The 22,238-nt window shown below is 45.8% G+C and overlaps 2 protein-coding genes across 2 annotated transcripts in view; both read right to left on the minus strand.

The window, feature by feature from the left end:
* The window catches only part of kif15 (kinesin family member 15), a 27,816-nt gene extending 13,932 nt beyond the window's left edge, over window positions 1-13,884 (minus strand). Inside the window, exons 1-24 of the mRNA XM_058386683.1 lie at window positions 13,757-13,884; window positions 13,134-13,170; window positions 12,376-12,562; window positions 11,942-12,018; window positions 11,778-11,815; window positions 11,601-11,698; window positions 11,102-11,281; window positions 10,759-10,968; window positions 10,522-10,647; window positions 10,317-10,439; window positions 10,057-10,198; window positions 9,858-9,940; window positions 9,472-9,681; window positions 9,149-9,335; window positions 8,865-9,006; window positions 7,336-7,477; window positions 7,080-7,262; window positions 6,810-6,938; window positions 6,594-6,699; window positions 6,280-6,424; window positions 6,015-6,165; window positions 1,877-1,962; window positions 1,577-1,655; window positions 112-198 (exon numbers count right to left, since the gene is read on the minus strand). Of these exons, the coding sequence (XP_058242666.1) occupies window positions 112-198; window positions 1,577-1,655; window positions 1,877-1,962; window positions 6,015-6,165; window positions 6,280-6,424; window positions 6,594-6,699; window positions 6,810-6,938; window positions 7,080-7,262; window positions 7,336-7,477; window positions 8,865-9,006; window positions 9,149-9,335; window positions 9,472-9,681; window positions 9,858-9,940; window positions 10,057-10,198; window positions 10,317-10,439; window positions 10,522-10,647; window positions 10,759-10,968; window positions 11,102-11,281; window positions 11,601-11,698; window positions 11,778-11,815; window positions 11,942-12,018; window positions 12,376-12,562; window positions 13,134-13,170; window positions 13,757-13,775 (2,967 nt within the window). The 5' untranslated portion in view covers window positions 13,776-13,884. The remainder of the gene's footprint in view (window positions 1-111; window positions 199-1,576; window positions 1,656-1,876; window positions 1,963-6,014; window positions 6,166-6,279; window positions 6,425-6,593; window positions 6,700-6,809; window positions 6,939-7,079; window positions 7,263-7,335; window positions 7,478-8,864; window positions 9,007-9,148; window positions 9,336-9,471; window positions 9,682-9,857; window positions 9,941-10,056; window positions 10,199-10,316; window positions 10,440-10,521; window positions 10,648-10,758; window positions 10,969-11,101; window positions 11,282-11,600; window positions 11,699-11,777; window positions 11,816-11,941; window positions 12,019-12,375; window positions 12,563-13,133; window positions 13,171-13,756) is intronic.
* An 887-nt stretch (window positions 13,885-14,771) lies between these two features.
* tacc3 (transforming, acidic coiled-coil containing protein 3) lies at window positions 14,772-20,926 on the minus strand. Its single transcript, XM_058386661.1, has 16 exons — window positions 20,790-20,926; window positions 19,685-19,859; window positions 19,407-19,525; window positions 18,182-19,318; window positions 18,020-18,074; window positions 17,590-17,755; window positions 17,452-17,510; window positions 17,227-17,360; window positions 17,059-17,140; window positions 16,709-16,852; window positions 16,540-16,607; window positions 16,408-16,451; window positions 16,157-16,317; window positions 15,844-15,950; window positions 15,218-15,338; window positions 14,772-15,003 (listed from the first exon to the last, which is right to left on the minus strand). Exons 2-16 carry the CDS (start codon window positions 19,856-19,858, stop codon window positions 14,938-14,940), a joined length of 2,637 nt encoding a protein of 878 aa, XP_058242644.1. The 5' UTR covers window position 19,859; window positions 20,790-20,926; the 3' UTR covers window positions 14,772-14,937.
* Window positions 20,927-22,238: the final 1,312 nt, after the last annotated feature.

Genomic DNA, 22,238 nt, shown 5'->3' on the forward strand with positions numbered 1-22,238 from the left:
TACAGAACACAGGCACAATAACATATAGAATATTTCCTCCCTAATTTGTTCATAGCCAGTTCCTGACCACCGGACAGCTACCATACTGACTGACCTCCTGATTAGACTCACATTATCCTGCTCAGTTTTCTGCTCCAGGCTGGAGACTGATGCATTCGCACTGCTCACACGCTGCTCCAGAGACTTCATATTCTCAGTCTAGGAACAGGAAGAAAGAAAGAGAGAGAGAGAGAGAGAGAGAGAGAGAGAGAGAGTGATAGAGATTGAGAGAGAGACAGAGAGAGTGCAAGTGTGAGTATGAGTGTGTGAGACAGAGAGAGAGAGAGAGAGAGAGAGAGAGAGAGAGAGTGATAGAGACAGAGAGAGAGACAGAGAGAGTGCAAGTGTGAGTATGAGTGTGTGTGTGTGAGACAGAGAGAGAGAGAGACAGAGAGAGTGCAAGTGTGAGTATGAGTGTGTGTGTGTGTGTGAGAGAGAGAGAGAGAGAGATACTAATGTGATCAGAAGTCAAATCAGATTTCTCAATGAATTATTTTTTAGTAATAGGTGTAACAATATGCATTTGTATTTACACACGCACGCACGCACACACGCACGCGCACACGCACACAAACGCACGCGCACACACAAACGCACGCACGCGGACACGCACACGCACACACAAACGCACGCACGCGGACACGCACACACAAACGCACGCACGCACGCGGACACGCACGCACGCATGCACACACACGGACACGCACGCACGCACGCACACACGCGGACACGCACGCACGCACACGCACGCGGACACGCACGCACGCACGCACACACGCGGACACGCACGCACGCACACGCACGCGGACACGCACGCACGCACACGCACGCGGACACGCACGCACACAAGCGGACACGCACGCAAGCACACACACACGCACGCAGAAACGCGGACACGCACGCACGCACACGCACGCAGACACGCGGACACGCACGCACACACGCACACGCACGCAGACACGCACGCACACACGCACACGCACGCAGACACGCACGCACGCGGACACGCACGCACGCACGCACGCGGACACGCACACACGCGGACACGCACGCACACACACACGCGGACACGCACACACGCGGACACGCACGCACGCGGACACACACGCACACACACACACGCGGACACGCACACACGCGGACACGCACGCACGCGGACACGCACGCACGCGGACACACACGCACACACACACGCGGACACGCACACACGCGGACACGCACGCACGCGGACACGCACGCACGCGGACACGCACGCACGCGGACACGCACGCACACACACACGCGGACACGCACACACGCGGACACGCACGCACGCGGACACGCACGCACACACACACGCGGACACGCACACACGCGGACACGCACGCACGCGGACACGCACGCACGCGGACACGCACGCACGCGGACACGCACGCACGCGGACACGCACGCACACACACACGCGGACACGCACGCACGCGGACACGCACGCACGCGGACACGCACACACGCGGACACGCACACACGCGGACACGCACGCACGCACACAGGCACGCACCTGCTGTTGGTTTTGAGCAGTGAGCTCCAGGATGTGTTTTTTGAGCAGCGAGTTCTCCTCCACAGCCTGAAGCAGCTCTCTGTGTGGAACAGCACAGGGTTTTTCACATTTATATTCATCAGGCCATCTTTATCAATCCTTCCTTCCTCCCAACTCACTCTTTCTCCAATTCCATCTTCATTTACTCACACACACACACACACCTCCTGCTCTAAATCTACCTGACTGAAAGGTGCAGGATTAATCAGCTATTATTATTATTGTTATTATTACAGTTATTATCAGAGAAGCAGTTCTTACTTGGAGGTGTTCTCTCTATCTGCTTTCAGCTGTGACTTCAGACTGGTGATCAGCTCTCGCTCAGCTTGAAGAGTGTTGATCAGCTCCTAAACACACACACACACACACGAACAGTAATAAAAGAGATAAATCTCCTTTAATACATCACACATTTAAGTTTCATTTTGTATTTTCTCTATAACAGATGGATAGAAAGTGTCTCTCTAGTCTCTCTAGAAGAGAGAGAGAAAGAGAGAGAGAGAGAGAGAGAGACTCACAGTGATGTGTGTGTGAGAGAGAGAGAGAGAGAAAGAGAGAGAGAGAGAGAGAGACTCACGGTGATGTGTGAGAGAGAGAGAGAGACTCACGGTGATGTGTGAGAGAGAGAGAGAGAGAGAGAGACTCACGGTGATGCGTGAGAGAGAGAGAGAGAGAGACTCACGGTGATGCGTGAGAGAGAGAGACTCACGGTGATGCGTGAGAGAGAGAGACTCACGGTGATGCGTGAGAGAGAGAGACTCACGGTGATGCGTGAGAGAGAGAGACTCACGGTGATGTGTGAGAGAGAGAGAGAGAGACTCACGGTGATGTGTGAGAGAGAGAGAGAGAGAGAGAGACTCACGGTGATGTGTGAGAGAGAGAGAGAGACTCACGGTGATGTGTGTGAGAGAGAGAGAGACTCACGGTGATGTGTGAGAGAGAGAGAGAGAGACTCACGGTGATGTGTGAGAGAGAGAGAGAGAGACTCACGGTGATGTGTGAGAGAGAGAGAGAGACTCACGGTGATGTGTGAGAGAGAGAGAGAGACTCACGGTGATGTGTGAGAGAGAGAGAGAGAGACACTCACGGTGATGTGTGTGTGAGAGAGAGAGAGAGAGAGAGAGAGAGAGAGAGACTCACGGTGATGTGTGAGAGAGAGAGAGAGAGAGAGACTCACGGTGATGTGTGAGAGAGAGAGAGAGAGAGAGACTCACGGTGACGTGTGAGAGAGAGAGAGAGAGACTCACGGTGATGTGTGAGAGAGAGAGAGACTCACGGTGATGTGTGAGAGAGAGAGAGAGACTCACGGTGATGCGTGAGAGAGAGAGACTCACGGTGATGCGTGAGAGAGAGAGACTCACGGTGATGCGTGAGAGAGAGAGACTCACGGTGATGTGTGAGAGAGAGAGAGAGACTCACGGTGATGTGTGAGAGAGAGAGAGAGACTCACGGTGATGCGTGAGAGAGAGAGAGAGAGAGAGAGAGAGACTCACGGTGATGTGTGAGAGAGAGAGAGAGAGAGACTCACGGTGATGTGTGAGAGAGAGAGAGACTCACGGTGATGCGTGAGAGAGAGAGACTCACGGTGATGTGTGTGTGAGAGAGAGAGAGAGAGAGAGAGAGAGACTCACGGTGATGTGTGAGAGAGAGAGAGAGAGAGAGAGACTCACGGTGATGTGTGAGAGAGAGAGAGAGAGACTCACGGTGATGTGTGAGAGAGAGAGAGAGAGAGACTCACGGTGATGTGTGAGAGAGAGAGAGAGAGAGAGAGAGAGAGACTCACGGTGATGTGTGAGAGAGAGAGAGAGAGACTCACGGTGATGTGTGAGAGAGAGAGAGAGAGAGAGACTCACGGTGATGTGTGAGAGAGAGAGAGAGAGAGACTCACGGTGATGTGTGAGAGAGAGAGAGAGAGAGAGAGACTCACGGTGATGTGTGAGAGAGAGAGAGAGAGAGAGAGAGAGAGACTCACGGTGATGTGTGAGAGAGAGAGAGAGAGAGAGAGACTCACGGTGATGCGTGAGAGAGAGAGACTCACGGTGATGCGTGAGAGAGAGAGACTCACGGTGATGCGTGAGAGAGAGAGACTCACGGTGATGCGTGAGAGAGAGAGAGAGAGAGACTCACGGTGATGTGTGAGAGAGAGAGAGAGAGAGAGAGAGACTCACGGTGATGTGTGAGAGAGAGAGAGAGAGAGAGAGAGACTCACGGTGATGTGTGAGAGAGAGAGAGAGACTCACGGTGATGCGTGAGAGAGAGAGAGAGAGAGACTCACGGTGATGTGTGAGAGAGAGAGAGAGAGAGAGAGAGAGAGAGAGAGACTCACGGTGATGTGTGAGAGAGAGAGAGAGAGAGGGAGACTCACGGTGATGTGTGAGAGAGAGAGAGAGAGAGAGACTCACGGTGATGTGTGAGAGAGAGAGAGAGAGACTCACGGTGATGTGTGAGAGAGAGAGAGAGAGAGAGAGAGAGAGAGAGAGAGAGAGAGAGAGAGAGAGAGAGAGCGAGACTCACGGTGATGTGTGTGAGAGAGAGAGAGAGAGAGAGAGACTCACGGTGATGTGTGTGAGAGAGAGAGAGACTCACGGTGATGTGTGTGAGAGAGAGAGAGAGAGAGAGAGAGAGAGAGAGAGAGAGACTCACGGTGATGTGTGAGAGAGAGAGAGAGACTCACGGTGATGTGTGAGAGAGAGAGAGAGAGAGAGAGACTCACGGTGATGTGTGAGAGAGAGAGAGAGAGAGAGAGAGAGAGAGAGAGACTCACGGTGATGTGTGAGAGAGAGAGAGAGAGAGAGAGAGAGACTCACGGTGATGTGTGTGAGAGAGAGAGAGAGAGAGAGAGACTCACGGTGATGTGTGAGAGAGAGAGAGAGACTCACGGTGATGTGTGAGAGAGAGAGAGAGAGAGAGAGAGAGAGAGAGAGAGAGAGAGAGAGAGAGCGAGACTCACGGTGATGTGTGTGAGAGAGAGAGAGAGAGAGAGAGAGAGACTCACGGTGATGTGTGTGAGAGAGAGAGAGACTCACGGTGATGTGTGAGAGAGAGAGAGAGAGAGAGAGAGAGAGAGACTCACGGTGATGTGTGAGAGAGAGAGAGAGAGAGAGAGAGAGAGAGACTCACGGTGATGTGTGTGAGAGAGAGAGAGAGAGAGAGAGACTCACGGTGATGTGTGAGAGAGAGAGAGAGAGAGAGAGACTCACGGTGATGTGTGTGAGAGAGAGAGAGAGACTCACGGTGATGTGTGAGAGAGAGAGAGAGAGAGAGAGACTCACGGTGATGTGTGAGAGAGAGAGAGAGAGAGAGAGACTCACGGTGATGTGTGAGAGAGAGAGAGAGAGAGAGAGAGAGAGAGAGAGAGAGACTCACGGTGATGTGTGAGAGAGAGAGAGAGAGAGACTCACGGTGATGTGTGAGAGAGAGAGAGAGACTCACGGTGATGTGTGAGAGAGAGAGAGAGAGAGAGAGAGAGACTCACGGTGATGTGTGAGAGAGAGAGAGAGAGAGAGACTCACGGTGATGTGTGAGAGAGAGAGAGAGAGACTCACGGTGATGTGTGAGAGAGAGAGAGAGAGAGAGAGAGAGAGAGACTCACGGTGATGTGTGAGAGAGAGAGAGAGAGAGAGAGACTCACGGTGATGTGTGAGAGAGAGAGAGAGAGAGGAGAGAGAGAGAGCTCACGGTGATGTGTGAGAGAGAGAGAGAGAGAGAGACACACGGGGAGGTGAGAGAGAGAGAGAGAGAGAGAGAGAGAGAGAGAGAGACACTCACGGTGATGTGTGAGAGAGAGAGAGAGAGAGAGAGAGAGAGACTCACGGTGATGTGTGAGAGAGAGAGAGAGAGAGAGAGAGAGAGACTCACGGTGATGTGTGAGAGAGAGAGAGAGAGACTCACGGTGATGTGTGAGAGAGAGAGAGAGAGACTCACGGTGATGTGTGAGAGAGAGAGAGAGAGAGAGAGAGAGAGACTCACGGTGATGTGTGAGAGAGAGAGAGAGAGAGAGAGAGAGAGACTCACGGTGATGTGTGAGAGAGAGAGAGAGAGAGACTCACGGTGATGTGTGAGAGAGAGAGAGAGAGAGACTCACGGTGATGTGTGAGAGAGAGAGAGAGAGAGAGAGAGAGACTCACGGTGATGTGTGAGAGAGAGAGAGAGAGACTCACGGTGATGTGTGAGAGAGAGAGAGAGAGACTCACGGTGATGTGTGAGAGAGAGAGAGAGAGACTCACGGTGATGTGTGAGAGAGAGAGAGAGAGACTCACGGTGATGTGTGTGAGAGAGAGAGAGAGAGAGAGACTCACGGTGATGTGTGAGAGAGAGAGAGAGAGACTCACGGTGATGTGTGAGAGAGAGAGAGAGACTCACGGTGATGTGTGTGAGAGAGAGAGAGAGAGAGACTCACGGTGATGTGTGTATGCTGCTCGTTGTGTTCCCTGCTTTTCTCCTGAAGCTGTTGTTGATACTGATCCGCTTCAAACTTAAACTCAGCCTGCAGTGTGTCATACGCATCCTGTAACACACGCTGCTGCTCCTGAAGCTCCTCCCACTCCAACCTGACACACACACACACACACACACACACACACACACACACACGTAAGCCCCTGAGCAGACATGAATACACGACATCACCTCTTGCTGGTATGATAGTGTGCATCAGCTCTTACCTGACTTTGTCCAGCTGCAGCTGTGTGCTGATTAAACTGTTGGACAGCTGTGTGTTCTCTCTCTCCTGCTCGCTCCGCATCTCCTCCAGCTGTTTATCCGACGACTGCAGCACAACCCGCAGGTCACGCACTTCACTGCGCAGCACTGGGGGGTCAAAGGTCACGGTGTCATACTCAATAAAAACAGGCAAAAATACTCAGAAGGATGGTATTTACCATCACCAAATTGTAATGACTAGAGATGGGCTAGGATACAGAACTAAAGAGTTTCTCTCTCTCTCTGTGTGTGTGTGTGTGTGTGTGTGTGTGTGTACCCTCCACAGCTGCTCTCTCCTCATTGAGCTGCTGTTCCAGAGCGCTCACACTCTCCTGCAGCTTCGTCTGCTCCTCCATCAGAGAACCTTTCTCTAGACTGAAGTCCTACACACACACAATAATAATAATCAATAATTATCCAGTTAAATTAGCGTTAAATGTTTATTTTTGTTTTTTTTTTAATGGTGGGAGTTTTCAAAGTCTTCTTATCCTACTTCATCTCTGCGAGTGGACTGTTCCGTCACCGTAGTGACCTGCTCTTCCAGCTTGCTGATTTGCTGAAGCAGCTTCCTGTTTTTGGCTTCCTCCTCATTCAGCTGGCTCTTCAGGCGTGTCATTTGCTCCTACAAGAGCACAAGGAAAATAAAAACATCATTTACACAATAACTTTCATTTAGCCACCGCCAAAAACCCCAGAGGTGTGTGTGTGGCCATGTCAGCATACCCATGTGTGCCTGATAATGGTACGCGCCACTCAGTGTTACCTGCATTTGTTTCAGCTCCTCAGTGAGAGCCTCACAGGCCAGCTCACTCATAGCAGGAGGAGGCTGTTCACTCTCAATGTCCTCCAGCTCCGAGTCGCACCCGTTGCCGTTCAGATGCTCTGGGCTGGACAGCGGCACCAAGCGGTTCCTCAGGTTGTACGCTTTAGTCGGCGTCGTCAGAATCTACGGAAAACATTTCTTTTACACTCCAGCACAGCATCAGTAGTGACACTTAAAAACCTTGGAGATCATGTACCTTAATGGTTTCAGCATGGATCTTATTCAGCTGCGACACTTCCTGTTTGGTGTGAGCTTTAGTAGCTTCCAGAATGTTCTCCAGGTGCTTGTTGGATTTTTCCAGGTAGCGTTTCTCAGACTCCAGCTCCAGCAGCTGCTTCCTGGAGAAACAGGAAGTGATCATCAGAGACACTTTGGAACTTCAAAAACCAAGAATTGATCAAGACAGTTTAGGAAAGGTTTTATAAGTGATATAAGTGTATAAAGTTTCTAAGCTGGAGAATATGAGCACAAAACTAGATCTAAGATCTACCAGGACTTTCACCAGTTTTTACTAGGCACTGGGATGTGATAGCTCAGTGGTGAAGATGTTGGACTACTGATCGGGAGGTTCAAATCCCAGATCCACCAAGCTGCCACTGCTGGATCCCTGAGCAAGGCCCTTAATCCTTAATTGCTCAGATGTATAAAAGGATCAAATTGTAAGTCACTCTGGATAAAGGTGTCTGCTAAAAATGCCAGCAACATGCCAGAAAAGAAATATAAAATACAGGCAGCATGAAGGCCACTTCCTTACGTTAAACTCCACTTCACTCAAGTTATACTTGCTGGGCCAATAGAACTGGAGTTCAGTGCTAATTTTAATTTGCTAATTTATTGCCAGATAGCTACTACTGCAGAGATAAAATCACAACATTAGCCAAATTAACTCCAAACTACAGTCCATGGTCTGAATGCGGCCCGCCCCCACGTTACCAGAGACATATTTTAAAAATGTAATTTTAAATACAAGTTTTATTCATATCAGATCTGTATTTGATAAAGGTTGGCTTTCAAACTAAAATTTCCCATAGTTATTAACGTAGCCAGATTATTTGTTATTTGATTCTCCTACCAACAGAATTTACATTCAACATAACGTACCACGAACAGGTGATGCGCAGGTCAGCGAGAAAATTCAAAGGGACAACAAAATGGTCAAACGGGTGGGTGAGAGAAAAGTTGATTCAGAATGCAGGGTATTTAACCAAAAGTGGACAGGTCAGTGCAAAGAAGTGGCCGTTTGTCTCATCGGTCAAGAAACAGTGGCTGTGTTCAAAGAACACAATCTCCTCCAACACTATGAAACCCACCACAGAGACAAGTATGCTAACTCACAAGGCCAAATGAGAGCAGACAAAATGCTGAAAAGTAATGATCATTGGTCTGTACAGTGCATGACAAAATAATAAACTATTCTAGCATTAGGAAACAAATACATTTCATCATAAAATCATCATAAAATCCCAGCCCATGTAATTTTCTGGTACAGATGAACCCAGCCCCCCCCATTAAAGAAAGGAAAAATTATGTGGCCCTTACAGAAAAAAGTCTGGGGACCCCTGCCTTCACTAAAAGAGATCAGCTCAGTGCACTGCTGTGTTAGCTATCTAGGTAATGACGCTAAATCTTTTTATTCTGTAATTAAAACCAGTATTTTATTCCCAGCTGTAATATCATGTAAAAAGGCAAAAACACCCGTCACTTTGATAAAGTCCACAAACTTACTTGCTGACTTGTTTGTAATTGTCGAAGGCCTGCACCATGGCAGTGAGCTCTGACTGTTTCTGTAACAACTGAGCCTTCAACCTCTCCATGGAAACGGAGGACAGTGTCTCCATGGTAATCGGGGTGGAGCAGGTAGGTGGAGCTGTCAAAGAGGAGCAAGCGAAACAGAAGCAAGATATTATTATTATTATTATTATTATTATTATTATTATTATTATCATCATCTTTATCTTCACCTACTCCGAGACTGAGGGTCTATTCCCAAATCGCGTGTCTTCACTTACCCCCAGCTGCATCTGAACCCTCCTCAGACTTTAAGACTTCTTGAAATGCCTTCTCAAGCTCAGCAGCAGATTGGGACACAGCCTCCTGAGCGTGCTTCACTGACTCCAGAGCTCTCAGGCTGCGCACTTCCTCCTTCAGGCTGCAGTTCTCTGCTGCATACCACAACACACGTGGGTGATGTTCCACCTGAAAGAGTGTAGACAGGTGTGTGTGAGTGTGTGTGTGAGAGAGAGAGAGAGAGAGAGAGAGATGCCTTGTTAGTGTTTACATAACCTAATCTGTATATGAGAGGGTGTGTGTGTGTGTGTGTGTGTGTACATACCTGGTCTCTGAGCAGGCGAATCTCCTGAAGCAGTTGATCAATGAGAATCTGGTCCTGCCGTGCCGGTTCCACTCGCTCTCCCGTCTCCAGCTCCCTCTTCAGATGGGCGATGCGATCGTCTCGGAATTTCAGGATCATGCGGTTGGACTGAATGAATTTTTCCTTCTGTGCCAAGGCTTCTTCCAGACGAGACAGTTTCTCCTGCAGAACCTGCACAGGAACATGCAAAGTACACGCAAAAGGACAGGGACACAAACACGGGCTCAGGATTGCAACAATATTCCCATTCTTAAAAATTTTAATGACCAGAAATTTAAAGAACAGATTTTTTTATGCTTTACGTGTGTGTGTGTGTGTGTGTGTGTGTGTGTGTGTAAGAGCGAGACCTTCTTCTCATCTTCTCGTCTCCTCCACAGTCGGACAGCCTGCAGGAAGCGAGTCTTATACGGAGGCTCATCTTCAGATGCTACTGTTCTCAGAACACACACCCACAAGTACACTCTCTCTTCATACTTTAACAACAGAATGTGTGTGTATTCTTACAGAGAATAGGCAATCTGTGTGTGTGTGTGTGTGTGTGTGTACCGGTGTGTAACTGTGGCCCCCCGGGTACAAGCTCGGTGATGTTATGGCGAGAAGACAGAGCGAGAGCTAACTGCTCCTTCAGCTTCTTCACTTCAGCCTGGAGCTGCCTCACATTTCCATGAGTGTCCTCGTTTATCATCGCCTACAGTGCGCACACACACACACATACTCACACACACAATCTGATTTCACCATCATAATTTAATAAAAGTCTGAAATTTAAAAAAAAGTGAAAAATAATATTAAGTGTGTTAACTTGCCTTGTTTTTAATGAGCTTGGCCCTCTGAGCGAACTGCAGTGTGGACAGTGTTTCACCAAAACACTTGGATCCTGGGTGGACATTAGCAATGATGTATGTCTTAGCATTGCCTCCAAGAGAGTCCTGAAACACACACATGGCCATGTTCATGTCACAACTCATTTATCAGTATACTGTATAAGCTACGAATCTCTTAACCTCTCACCCTGAGCAAGAAGGTGAGTTTGGAGTCGCGGTAGCAGACGTGTCGGCTCCTCCCATTGGACACGTCCACCAGAGCCATGATCACCTGACCCAGGCACATCAGAGAGCGGTTGATGCTGCTCGCCTCCTGTGATGTCAAACGTCAGACAATGTGCAAGATCTTCAACAACAAGGTTTATCATGTTGATACAGCATTATTCATGAAATAACACCCACCCACAGCCATGAACACACCAACCTTCAGGCGTGATCCTTCAGCATGTGTGTCTCTCTGCCTCTCGGACCCTGCCAGGTCTACCAGGTTGAGCTGAGATGTTCTGATGTTCACCACTCCCTGTCCCATCTCTTTAGACTCCAGAGTCATGGTGAAAACGGCGTGAGAGCGAGACGACTCACGATTCATAGATGTGGAGGCAACACGCCGATTACGCCACCCCATAGATAAAACCTACACACACACACACACAATGAATCAGTTCTAAACTTGTTTGATTCACTGCATCAATTCTTTGTTCTAAAAATCAATCACCTCAGTAAAGACATACTGGATGTGGTGTGTGTGTGTGTGCGCGTGCATGTACCTGGTAGGCCTCTGCTGCTGAAGCTGCATATTTCTCCACTGCGCCTTCTACAAACACTCCTTTTTTAATGTCCTCTCTGAGGAACAGACTCGCTGAGGCGCTGTCCAGAAGGTCAAAGATCTGCTCATTGTAGATCTCAATGAAGGAGCACTTACACAGGAAGCTCTTTGCTCCTGCAGACTACAAACACACACAAACACACACACTTATAGAGAACCAGGATAAGACTTTTGATGTTCTGTAATCGAGCTAAAAATAATGTTTAATGTGTCCAGAACATCTGGCTAATAAAATCCCACAATGCACTGCAACAGGTTAGTGTCAAAAATGATGTGACAGGCAAAGTGCAGATTACCCATAATGAATTTTTAAAGAGAATATCGGATGATATAAGACCTAGAAATGACCCTGTACGCATGGGTGGAGCTGACGGCGTGTCTGCAGACAGGAGGGGGGTGCAGTAGGTGTGTTTGATGTGAGATTCAGTGCAACAGCTCACCTTCTCCACCTCTCTGCTGATGAGGAAGAACAAATACTCAAAGCTACGAGGAATAACACCGCGCAGCTCATCAGAGAAATCTGTCAGCTCGTTCGGCCCTAAAACACACACACACACTCTCAGTTCATTAGCTGTACACTGGCCTGCTGACAGATCCTCACTGTATGTGTAACTCACCCAGCATGGTGAAGGTCTTCCCTGAACCCGTCTGTCCACTGCATGGTTGGGAAAAGAAAAGTAAAACCTGTTATTTACAACACAAGATTAACTTAAATAGAACTCATTTATTTACGTATACAGAGATGAATGGCATATTAAACTGTAGAGCCTGGAGGACTCACTATGCGAATATGGTGCCGTTATAACCATTCATGCACGACTCCACGATGTTTTTAGCTACAAACGAGAACACAGATTCCTGCAGGACAGATAAACACACACACAATCAGCACTCACTAAAGGCAACACTATGAAGACACCCTCACAACACACCGCTGAAGGCTTAATAACCCACAATCATCCTTCAAAATCTTCCCCCCAGTGATGATGATTATAAATATAGTTACTTTGTGAATATAATGAATATAATATAATACATAATAAATTCACTTCACATAAGCTACATTAAATACAGGCTGTGGCTTTATAAACAATGTGAGATTTGACTGTATTTATTCATCATTATGAATCATTTCACTCTAGTGATTTAATTCTTAAAAAACTTCCCAAATAAGTGAATCAACCTGACTGACCTCACTATTCACCGTGAGCTCACCTGAGACGTGTCCATGTCCGCCACATGATCGTAGGTGAAGTTTCGTGGTTCGGGTTTGGAGTTCAAACGCACCGTGTGCTCCGAGGTCACGGCCAGACACAAACTCCGATCTCCATCCGTCGTCAGCCCGGTGCCCTGGGTCAAAGGCCGCACGCGGACATACACCTTAATGGCATCTCCATCATTGCTATTGAACAGCGAGAAACAGATCAATAACAAGGAGAATTAAAAAAAATGTTTAATATTTAATGATCAAAAAAGGAGATAATGCATTCAGACAAGCTGACTTTACATTTAATCAAATTAATGAGAGTGTTCAGTATTTTCTAGTGTTCTGTTTTGGTATAAAGAATAAGACAAAAAAAAATCATTGTGTCAGTTCTGAACTGTCTGATTTACAGATTCACTGAATCAATTCTGAATCGTCACACTTTCTGATTCACTGAATCAATTCTGAATTATAACACCTTATGATTCACTGAATCAATTCTGAACTGTGACACTTTCTGATTCACTGAATCAATTCTAAAATGTCACACTTTCTGATTCACTGAATCAATTCAGAACCGTTTGATTCACAGACTCATTGTGCCAAACCTCTGAACTACATGATTCACTAAAAGATGAAAAGGAGCTCAGTAAACCTGAATGCTTTGGTTTAAAAATAAAGAAATCAATTCTGAAAATGTTGTCTCTGATGTTCAGATCTCTGAGGTGTCCAGGTGAAAGTGCTGGACAGTGCAGGACGGTGAAGTTACCTGTTGGATTGAAGAGGTAAAGTCGTGTCTCCGGAGCCTGCAAGGGACAAAAACACAACACACAGTGCTGAGAGTGCAGGTCAGTAACACACCGGAGAGTTAGGACAGATCACAGATAAACACAACTCTGGACTCGAGCCATCAGCAGGACCGGAAATAACCCACAGGTCATCAGGGAGCACTGGATCAGACCTGACATCCCATTCTGTCCCATTCAACTCATCAGAATCAGACAAAACTGTCTCATTCTGCTATTTCCTTTATTTCTCAAGCTTACCTTTGATTTCTATCTTTTAGACAGTATTCTAAAATAAAGGAATTTGGAATTCAGAATATGTAGGTTTATAAATAATCATCTTAAAATTCTTTCCTGCACTTCTACACAGTCTGAGCTGGACTTGTGAAAACATAAAGGAATGATTTTATGCAAGCTTTTAATAAAACCAGAAGTTCTTTACATCCTCGGTGTTACTCTTCAGCGTTAGCTAGCATGCTAACAGTTAGCTTAGCTTTATCGACTTGACTTGCAGCCTCAGCGCCTCGTCACATCTTATAATCTTTTAAACCTCGAGAGAGTAAACAACACGCAGGAAGAGAGAGTGTGGGGATGAGTTATTCACTACCTTTTCCTCTGGGGTTCATTGTAGAATGATGACACGAATAAAATAAAATTAATAATAATAAAGATCTGGAGAAATTAAAAAGAGCTCCATCCGGACCGAAAACAATCGAATTTGGCGCGACGGGGTTTTCACTCGGCTCGCGCTGGGGGAGGGGAGGGGGGGTTAATGGCGCCGAGATCACCACCTGCAGGACTGGAGAGGAATTACAACACCACAGACACTTCCTACTAAAATATTAAACTTGAAGTAGATAAATTTATGAAAAATTATATTTGCGCTGTTTAATTCGTCGACAAGTCAAGACAAAATATTTAAAAGTTATTAATAATCGATTACATTCAGGAGTATGATTTTAAGGTAATTGAAGCACTCAGAGTATATTCATTATAACACTAACATCATTCAGTTATGAAAGATAAAATTACACTTTAGTGGACATATTAACACGACTTTATAAGCCTCAAATAGGAGATTAATCAATCATTTAATATCATGCAAATCGTATCTACTAATACACAATAAAAGTTCTTCTATTTTACATATATCACATGGATATTTTATAAATCAAATTCAGTACAAATCACCACATTTGGTTTATTCACCAGAGACATGCTGAAATTCTTCCATCAGGCAGGTTTTTAAACTTACAATCTGATCTGTCCGATACCATCATGTTCATTAAACGTGACAGAATTTCAGGATCCGATTCATAACCAATTACATAAACAGACTTTGTGTTTCGTCTCTGTACAGAATCAGACATCCTGATGCAATTTTGTTATTCATTTCCTCTTCCTTTTCCCCACGGTGTCGGCTCTAAACTATATGCCCAGGTGCAGCGGCGTCAGGATTTACACCGCAGAGCTCACGCACTTCTCTTCACCTCCATCTTTCAGCAGTTAAAGGTTATTGTGAATATCATCTGACCGAAAACTTCAGAACATCCGCCCGAAGACCCACATGATGAAGCTGAACACAGACAGCAGGTGGAGCTCAGGGGAAAAACTTCAGTCAGTTGTTGGTTGTTTAGTGGAGATTATTTATTGTTTATTTAAACCTTTCACTGAAAGAAGTCAGTGTTACACAGTAAGAGTCTTTAATTCAGTCAGTACACAAACAAAAATAAAGCACAGACAAGCACACAAAAAAACTCGAGTTGAAACATGACTAAAAGAAGCTTCTCAGTGCTGCTGCACTTTGACGATCAGCTCATCACACAGCTTGGTGACGTCTTCCAGCTCCTTTGTCTGAGAGAAAACAGAAAATAAAATCATACACACTGCAAGGACATCTGCTGATAATAATAGAGTTCTATTACACACACACACACACCCCTCACAGGAGATGACAGTGAGACACTAACGAGAAATTTCTGTCAGGACAATTCATATGCTCTAAACTAGACTGGAAACTCTAATCTGAGGATTATGATGTCATAGATGATCAGATGACATCAAGTACCTTCTGCTCCAGGTTCTTCTCCAGTGACTGCACTTTCAGTTGCTCTCTCCTCAGCTGCACCTGAAGAGTAGAGACCTCTGTTCCCAGCTTGCTGCGCACCTCTGCTATATGTTTATTCGCCCTACACACACACACACACACACACACACACACACCACTTGTGTAACAATTCATTAAGTTAGTTCAAGTAATAATTGTGGTACATCTTGTGGTTTGGGATGTAGCCATGGAGACCACAGCTCTATAACACTTAATGTACTTTAGTGTGTTGGCAAAGCTCAAAGTTAATCACTGCATGCAGGTGAGGTGTTTGAGGGCAAGGATAAAGTGTAATTAACAGATTATTATAAGATATTAAAAATAATAAAAATTTCAGAAGACGAGTGATACTTGAATCTTATTAGATGAGGTGAGCACTAAATAGATTTCGGATGATTCCTTGGACCAATCAGATCCCTGCTCCCGAACAGCTTTAGGTTGCATTTATAAAAAGTAATAGAATTTTGTTTCATTTCATCCGGTCACACACAAACTCTGTGCATAGAGACTAATGGAAAAGAATGAAGCATGGAAGGACGTAGCAGAGGTCAGCAGTGCCTGTAGCGAGACATTTCCAGTTCACTTACTGGTCAATTTTCTCCTCGGCGTGAGCTTTCAGCATCTGATAACGCTGCTCCTCCTTCTGCAGTTTGGCCAGGTAGCTCTGAGCGCACTGTTTCAGCGTCTCCTCATTCTATACACACACACACACACACCAAGACTTGTACAGAAGTCTGTAACTGCATCTGAACATCTGAAGAAAAGATATTTAGTCTACGCAGGACTAGTACCTATAACAACCACACGACTAATGATGAATAAAATAATTAGTAACTAAAATTAAAACAAGTGTGACTGTTCAGCAAGGGTCTATGGAGTACTAGACAGTGAGCTGCAAACCTTCTTGAAGCCCTCGATGACTTCCTTGCGTCGGTCCAGGCGCTTGACGACGTCAGAAAAGGAGCGCTCCATGTCACTCAGCTCTTTAGCCAGCAGCTGTTTCTCCTGAAGCACTCTGCTCAGCTCAGCCTGTGCCAGCTCCTCCTTCTGCTTGTGCTCAGCTAGACATTAAAAAAAACACACCTTCAAGCTTAGCAGGGTTTTGAAAATCATCCAGAGAGAAAGGGACATTGAACATTACTGTAACACACCTGTGGTCTTGGCAAGAATGGCCTCAAACTCGGGAATGATCAGCCTACAAGGGAGAAAGTGTGAGGTTACATTCCATGACAGTAAATAAACAATAAACACTGAAGATGTGTCCAGTCAGAGTGTGGGCTTACAGCATGTGCTGATTATCCAGAGTCAGCTTTTCAATCTGAGCTTTCAGATCTGCCTCGTTGTCCTCTGCCTACAACAAACACCTTGTTTTTAAAACAAAACTCAGGCATTTCTTTTTATAGAAACTGTGTACACACAATGAAGTCACTGATCACTCTAGGCCCACTGTACCCGTTTTCGGGCCTTTTCCAGAGCAGCCTCCATGTCGTTCTGCGTGTACTTCAGCACGTCCACGATGACCTCCTCACTCCCCTGAGCCTGCGTCAGCGCCAGCAGGTCCAGCACCGCTGGGTCCTGATCCACAGGAAGTGCTGCCTACACACAGTTTTTCTGTTTCACTCGGATGTTGAGAATTACAAATAAGTGTTCCGCATCAACACACTCTTACTAGCAGATCTACAGAGTGGACATGGGTCAGGAATTACTGTGTAAGATAAATATCTGAACATAGATCTAGTGATAAGGTTATAAGTCTTACACAGGTCTTTTTTTGCGTATAGGGTTGTGTGTGTGTGTCTCACCGGTGGAGGAAAGTCCTCCAGCAGCTTTGTGCTGTCCTGCTGAGATTTCTGTCTGACCTCTGACTTTGCAGCCTCCATCATCCTGCAGCACACACAACCTTTTTCACACAAACGCACAGAAACCAAAATCCATTAAAATCTCACTGCCCGAGGTGAAGCGTGACTAACCGGATGGCCAAAGAGGCACGAGGTAGACTGAACCCAGAGCTGGAACAGTCCACTGCGGCTTTCTTTGGGCTTTCCTTCAGCAGAGGGTCAAATTTCAGATAGAGGGATTGCTTACGCAGGGCAGATTCCTTAAACTGCACACAAATACAGAAATATAAATAAGAGACTGATCTAATAATGGTTTTAGAAATGCATAGGAGAAGGAAAAAAGCGCTATCCACTCACGTTGCTGCATCCAAACTGCTCGAGATAATCAATCTGTCCATCCAGGTCACTCGGTATGACTGTACAAAAGAGAAATTACACAATTTAATCAACCTTCATGAAACCCCCTGCCCCCTCCTCCCTCGAGCAGACACTTACACATGGAGCCGGGAACAAACTCATCATCTGCAGCGGCATCAAACGACGAGCTCTGGGTCAGTGTGCAGGACAAAGCTGGCTCCTCCATCTTCTGCGGTTGTGGATTACCCAGAAGGCAGGGCTGGAGGGCTTCACTAACGTGTACAGGTTCTGGTTCTTCTGCTGCCTGCAAAAGCGGACACGAGAGACGTTCCTCAAGTCTGATATTTTAACTTAAAAGCACAGATATGGTTTGATCAGCATTTAGTTTACACAGTCCTGTAACAGGATAACGATAAGTTGCAGCTACTGAAGTTCAGCAATAGTGACTACCAGAGACCGCTATCAGGTTGATCTCAGCTTATCTGTGGGGTGTAAGAAAATTGTCTTCATTTGTAAAAGCCTGGAGAACACACCCCACACAAGACATTTCAGAATGCTTCACACTCACCTTGAAGAACGATGGTTCAGCTTCTGCTGCCTTTTCAGCTTCAGAGGAAGGACAACTGCTCAAGCACAAAGAAACAAAGCAGAAAGCAATGGCATTAAAATAAAAATCAACTTCAGGGAGGTGACCGCAACTCAGCTTCCTGAGACCAGCCTGTGAACTGACCTGTGCATGCGGTCCTCCACAGTGCTGTCCTGGATCTCTGGCTGTGCTGGACCAGTGGAGATTGGAGCATCACGAGGGGGAGAACTTGCCATTTTTGCTGACGTACCAAATGGATTGAAGTCAGGATCATTTAATTGAGCGAGGTCAATAGTGTAGGAGCCTCTGGCTGGAGGAATCTCCATCGTCACACTGCTAACCAGCATGTCGCGTGACTTGGATTTGATTTCTGGACTTTTCTTCTGGACTGGAGCAGATTCTGGTTTTGTCGAGTCCGATTTAGTTTTGGAGAGCGGAGGCCTTTTCAAGCTGAGGCGTTTGGGAGGAGGTTTGCGCTTGACTTCAGCACCATCGTCAAAGTTGAACTCCAGCACCATGGGTGCCTCTTTCTCCTTTGTCTGGGGAGATGTTGAGGGGGCAGCGGTGTCAGGGCTTACCTCTGTAAGGCTGGGCTTTTCCACAGTGGAAAGTTTATCTTCATGCTCACTAGGCATCTTGACATCCTTCACTCCTGACCTTGCCTCCTCTGCTTTAGACGGTGCTGGATCGCGGATGGGTGATTTCCTGAAGGCGGGAGGGGAGTTCGGTATTTTTGAGCCACCGGTTTTAAAAGGGTTCATTGAGTCAAGATTCTCAAAATCAACCTCATAGGATCCTTTAGGGAGTAAAAGTGAATCTTTTACATCTGCATCAACTGCAGGAGCTGGCTCAGGAACTTCTAGGTTCACCGTATAGTCAGCGCTGTGATCCACGAGCACAGTTTTCCTTGGCTCGATGATCACCGTGCTGTCTGTGGAGGTGCCATCGGCCGAAAAGTCTGCCAGGGAATTCTCTACAGATGGAACAAATGGGAGAGTCTCATCCAGAGCCATGTCGGCCTTCTCCGTCATGGTTTCCACCTCTTCTGGAGCAGGTGCTGGCTCGGTCAGGGTGAGGGAGTCAGACATCAGAGCAGCAGGTTTGGGTGGAGACAGGGTCATTTTACAGGAACTCTGGAAGGGATTCACAGAGTCCAGGTTGTCGAAATCGATGGTGTAGTTTCCTCTACTCTGAATGGGCATGTTATCATCAGCAAAGGAAGGGTCCATTTTAGTGCGAGGGTCGATCAGGAGTGTGGAAGTGCTGGGTGAAGCGGGTGCCCTGAAATACCAGGATATTATTATTAGAACCCCTGTGGATGGATTCGACTCCTATTGTGCACATTAATATAAAATTGTTCAGCACTCACGTAAGGGTCAGAGACTCCAAAGAGTTTGTGCAGTCATCGAGAGCGGCCATTTGACCCACGTGACTCGGTGACACGATCCTTTTCGTAACCGGGTCTCTGAGTGGAGTCTGGAAACAAACCTGGAGATACCATCAAAGAAACTTCCTCACCAACTTTCGCCATTTAAAATGATGAATCTCAAGAGTGTTTCCAAGACACCAAATTAACTTTACCTACATGAACCAAAACAGGCAGAAGATAAACAAACTGTAAAAACAAAAGCCCATAAACGGTCATACCTTCACTCCTTTGGGGATGTTTTTATTAATGTTCTCGACCTGAGACGGCCTGAGGATGGACGGCCTGCCGGTGGGCTGATCCAGAGCAAAGATATCGGCAGCCGACTCGGATGGTATGTGCTTGCGTACGGGCAGAGCACCCTGATTCTCATCGGTCACCACCACTGAGCTCATACTGAGAAAGGAAGGAGAGAGAGAGAACATTTCAGTACAAAACCACGCCCTACATCACACACTCCAACACTGTGCATGTGGGTCTGCTGATAAAAACATGCTCTCAGGCTGTAAAGAAAACAGCAGCGTCACAAGGCACGTGGAGACGCACCAAAGGGATGTGACGAGCCATCCGAGAATTCAACTCACTGGACATCATTACTCCATGAAGATCAGTATTGAAATAAACGACACCACTGTCCACTTTTCTATCATGGTATCATGAGCGTCAGTCTTTTTTTTTTTTTTTTTAAACCACATTCATTACAAATTTACTTTACAGACCTAAAACCGGTCACTGCACACGGTCATACATGGCACACAACATATCATAAAAATAAAGATACTGTGACGTCACAATACGGATTTACCCCCAAAATAATAGCAATACAAATAAATGACTGCAAACTGCTGAGGATAACATCGAAACATTTCTAATTCTTTTTTTTTTCCTTTTTATGGAAAAAGTCGCTTCATCTTCTCCACACAGAGGCTAAACATGCTAGTCAAGTCAGACATAAAACTAAATATTATTCCGTTTAATTAGCAATTTAAGTTCATTATTTAATCAACAAGCTATCAAAAAACCGTCAAACGGCCACATTACAGAAAAGCTAAATATTAGTTTAGCATTATGTCAGTGTAATAACATTACAGCAAACATTAGCGTGAGAAACATGGACTAAAACACAGATATAAAATTGACTATTAACCGAGAAGTTCGTGTTTTTTATCGTTCTTTAAGTAGCTAATTGTTACACACGCTAGCTGCTAGCTTTAGCTATAGCGACCGTTACAACCGACATGAAATTAAGCAACAAAAAAGGCTAGCACTTCTGTTCATACTCCTCATTTAACGTCATATAAAACCATGTTAAGTTGTCAAGCTTACCTCAGACTTTTTTATTAAAAATACTTTCTACAGACGTTTTTTCTATCGAAATCCAGTAAACAAAACCGTAACACAGTCCTGAGCTCGCGCACCCGTGTCTCTGTCTCTCCGTCTGTTTTCAGCCGCCTCACTGCTGATGCAGGGAAAAAAAATTCAAATTTAAACGCCAAGCTGTGGACCAATTAAATCAACTGCGCGGCTCTAAAGAGGCGGGATGTAATACGAACCCACCAATTGCGTATCAGACAGCACTGCGGTTCTTATTGGTTCAACCAGTGATTGACGTGGACACATACGAATGAAACTCGACGACCTTCAGAGACGACCAGGAATAAAGGCTCTAATATATATATATATATATATATATATATATACACACACTATATACACACTAGAGGGCATCAACTACGTGAAGAACGAGCTATTTACATATAATTAATCTCAGGATATTTTAAATTAAATTGTATTGCCTCTAAAGATGAAACAAAATGTTGATTAGAACACGTGTTAAGAAAGATATAAAAAGTGGATGAACATGATGTGTACGTGACATGACATATATATAAACAAATAAAAAAAGTCTTATCATTGAGAACGCATAATGTAAAACAGATTTTGTCACTGTGTATTAACGCTATAATGAAATGTAAAGATATAAGCATACAACATTAATGTTATCCTCCTCGTTTTCAAATCCTAACCTGAACATCAGACATTCTGTCGTGTTTTATTTTTAGACAGTTTAGGTCAGGGGTGTCCACTGTCCAGTGTAATCCGGAAAGGGCACAGGGGACAGGTTTTCACTCCAACCGAGCAGAAGCCACACCTGAGTCTAGTGAAAGCCATGATGAACAGATTAAACAGGTGGAATCAGGTGTGGTTCCTGCTTGATTGGAATGAAAACCTGCACCACACGGTGCTTTGTGGAAATGACTGGACACTCCTGCTTCAGGTATTTCAAACCTAGACAGTAAAATAAAATAAGTTTGTCTTATTGGCGTGCGGTTTGTGCACCGCTAGAGGGCAACAGATGTGATATTTTTTTTGTAGATTTACTGTGTGTTGGCTGTGCAACTTTGATTAACAACGGTCATTACATCGCTTCATTAAGCCCTCAGTCAGCGCCAGGCAAAGCCCCTGTCGAAACTCCAACCAATCACACACAGCCTCTGTCTGAGCGACACCCACTCCGACCAATAAGAACGCAGAATGGGAGGATTCAAATGATGCGTTGTTTCCCAGGCAACCAGCTTCCGTTAACGCCCTTTCATCCATTGTCACAAAGCGGCTAGCTAACTGCTTAAAAAATGATGAATTATTAAAATAAATAAATAAAGGCGGCAGAACAGACCCAACCATCGGCAGAATGCAGCGTTTTAACTAAACTGAAAGTGTTTATATTGAGAAAATGCTAATGTTTTGCTTGTGTGTTAAAATATTGGCACCCCT

The sequence above is a fragment of the Hemibagrus wyckioides genome, linkage group LG03, assembly GCF_019097595.1.
Source record: "Hemibagrus wyckioides isolate EC202008001 linkage group LG03, SWU_Hwy_1.0, whole genome shotgun sequence".
Classification (NCBI taxonomy): domain Eukaryota; kingdom Metazoa; phylum Chordata; class Actinopteri; order Siluriformes; family Bagridae; genus Hemibagrus; species Hemibagrus wyckioides.

Bases quoted from the DNA above. Each gene is read 5' to 3' on its own strand.
- tacc3 (XM_058386661.1), bottom strand. From the start codon at position 19,858: ATGAGCTCAGTGGTGGTGACCGATGAGAATCAGGGTGCTCTGCCCGTA. The intron at 16,452-16,539 runs GTAAGCCCACAC...TCTCCCTTGTAG, and splicing joins CTGGATAATCAGCACATGCT to GCTGATCATTCCCGAGTTTG. The intron at 15,951-16,156 runs GTTTGCAGCTCA...GTGTGTGTATAG, and splicing joins TCATCGAGGGCTTCAAGAAG to AATGAGGAGACGCTGAAACA.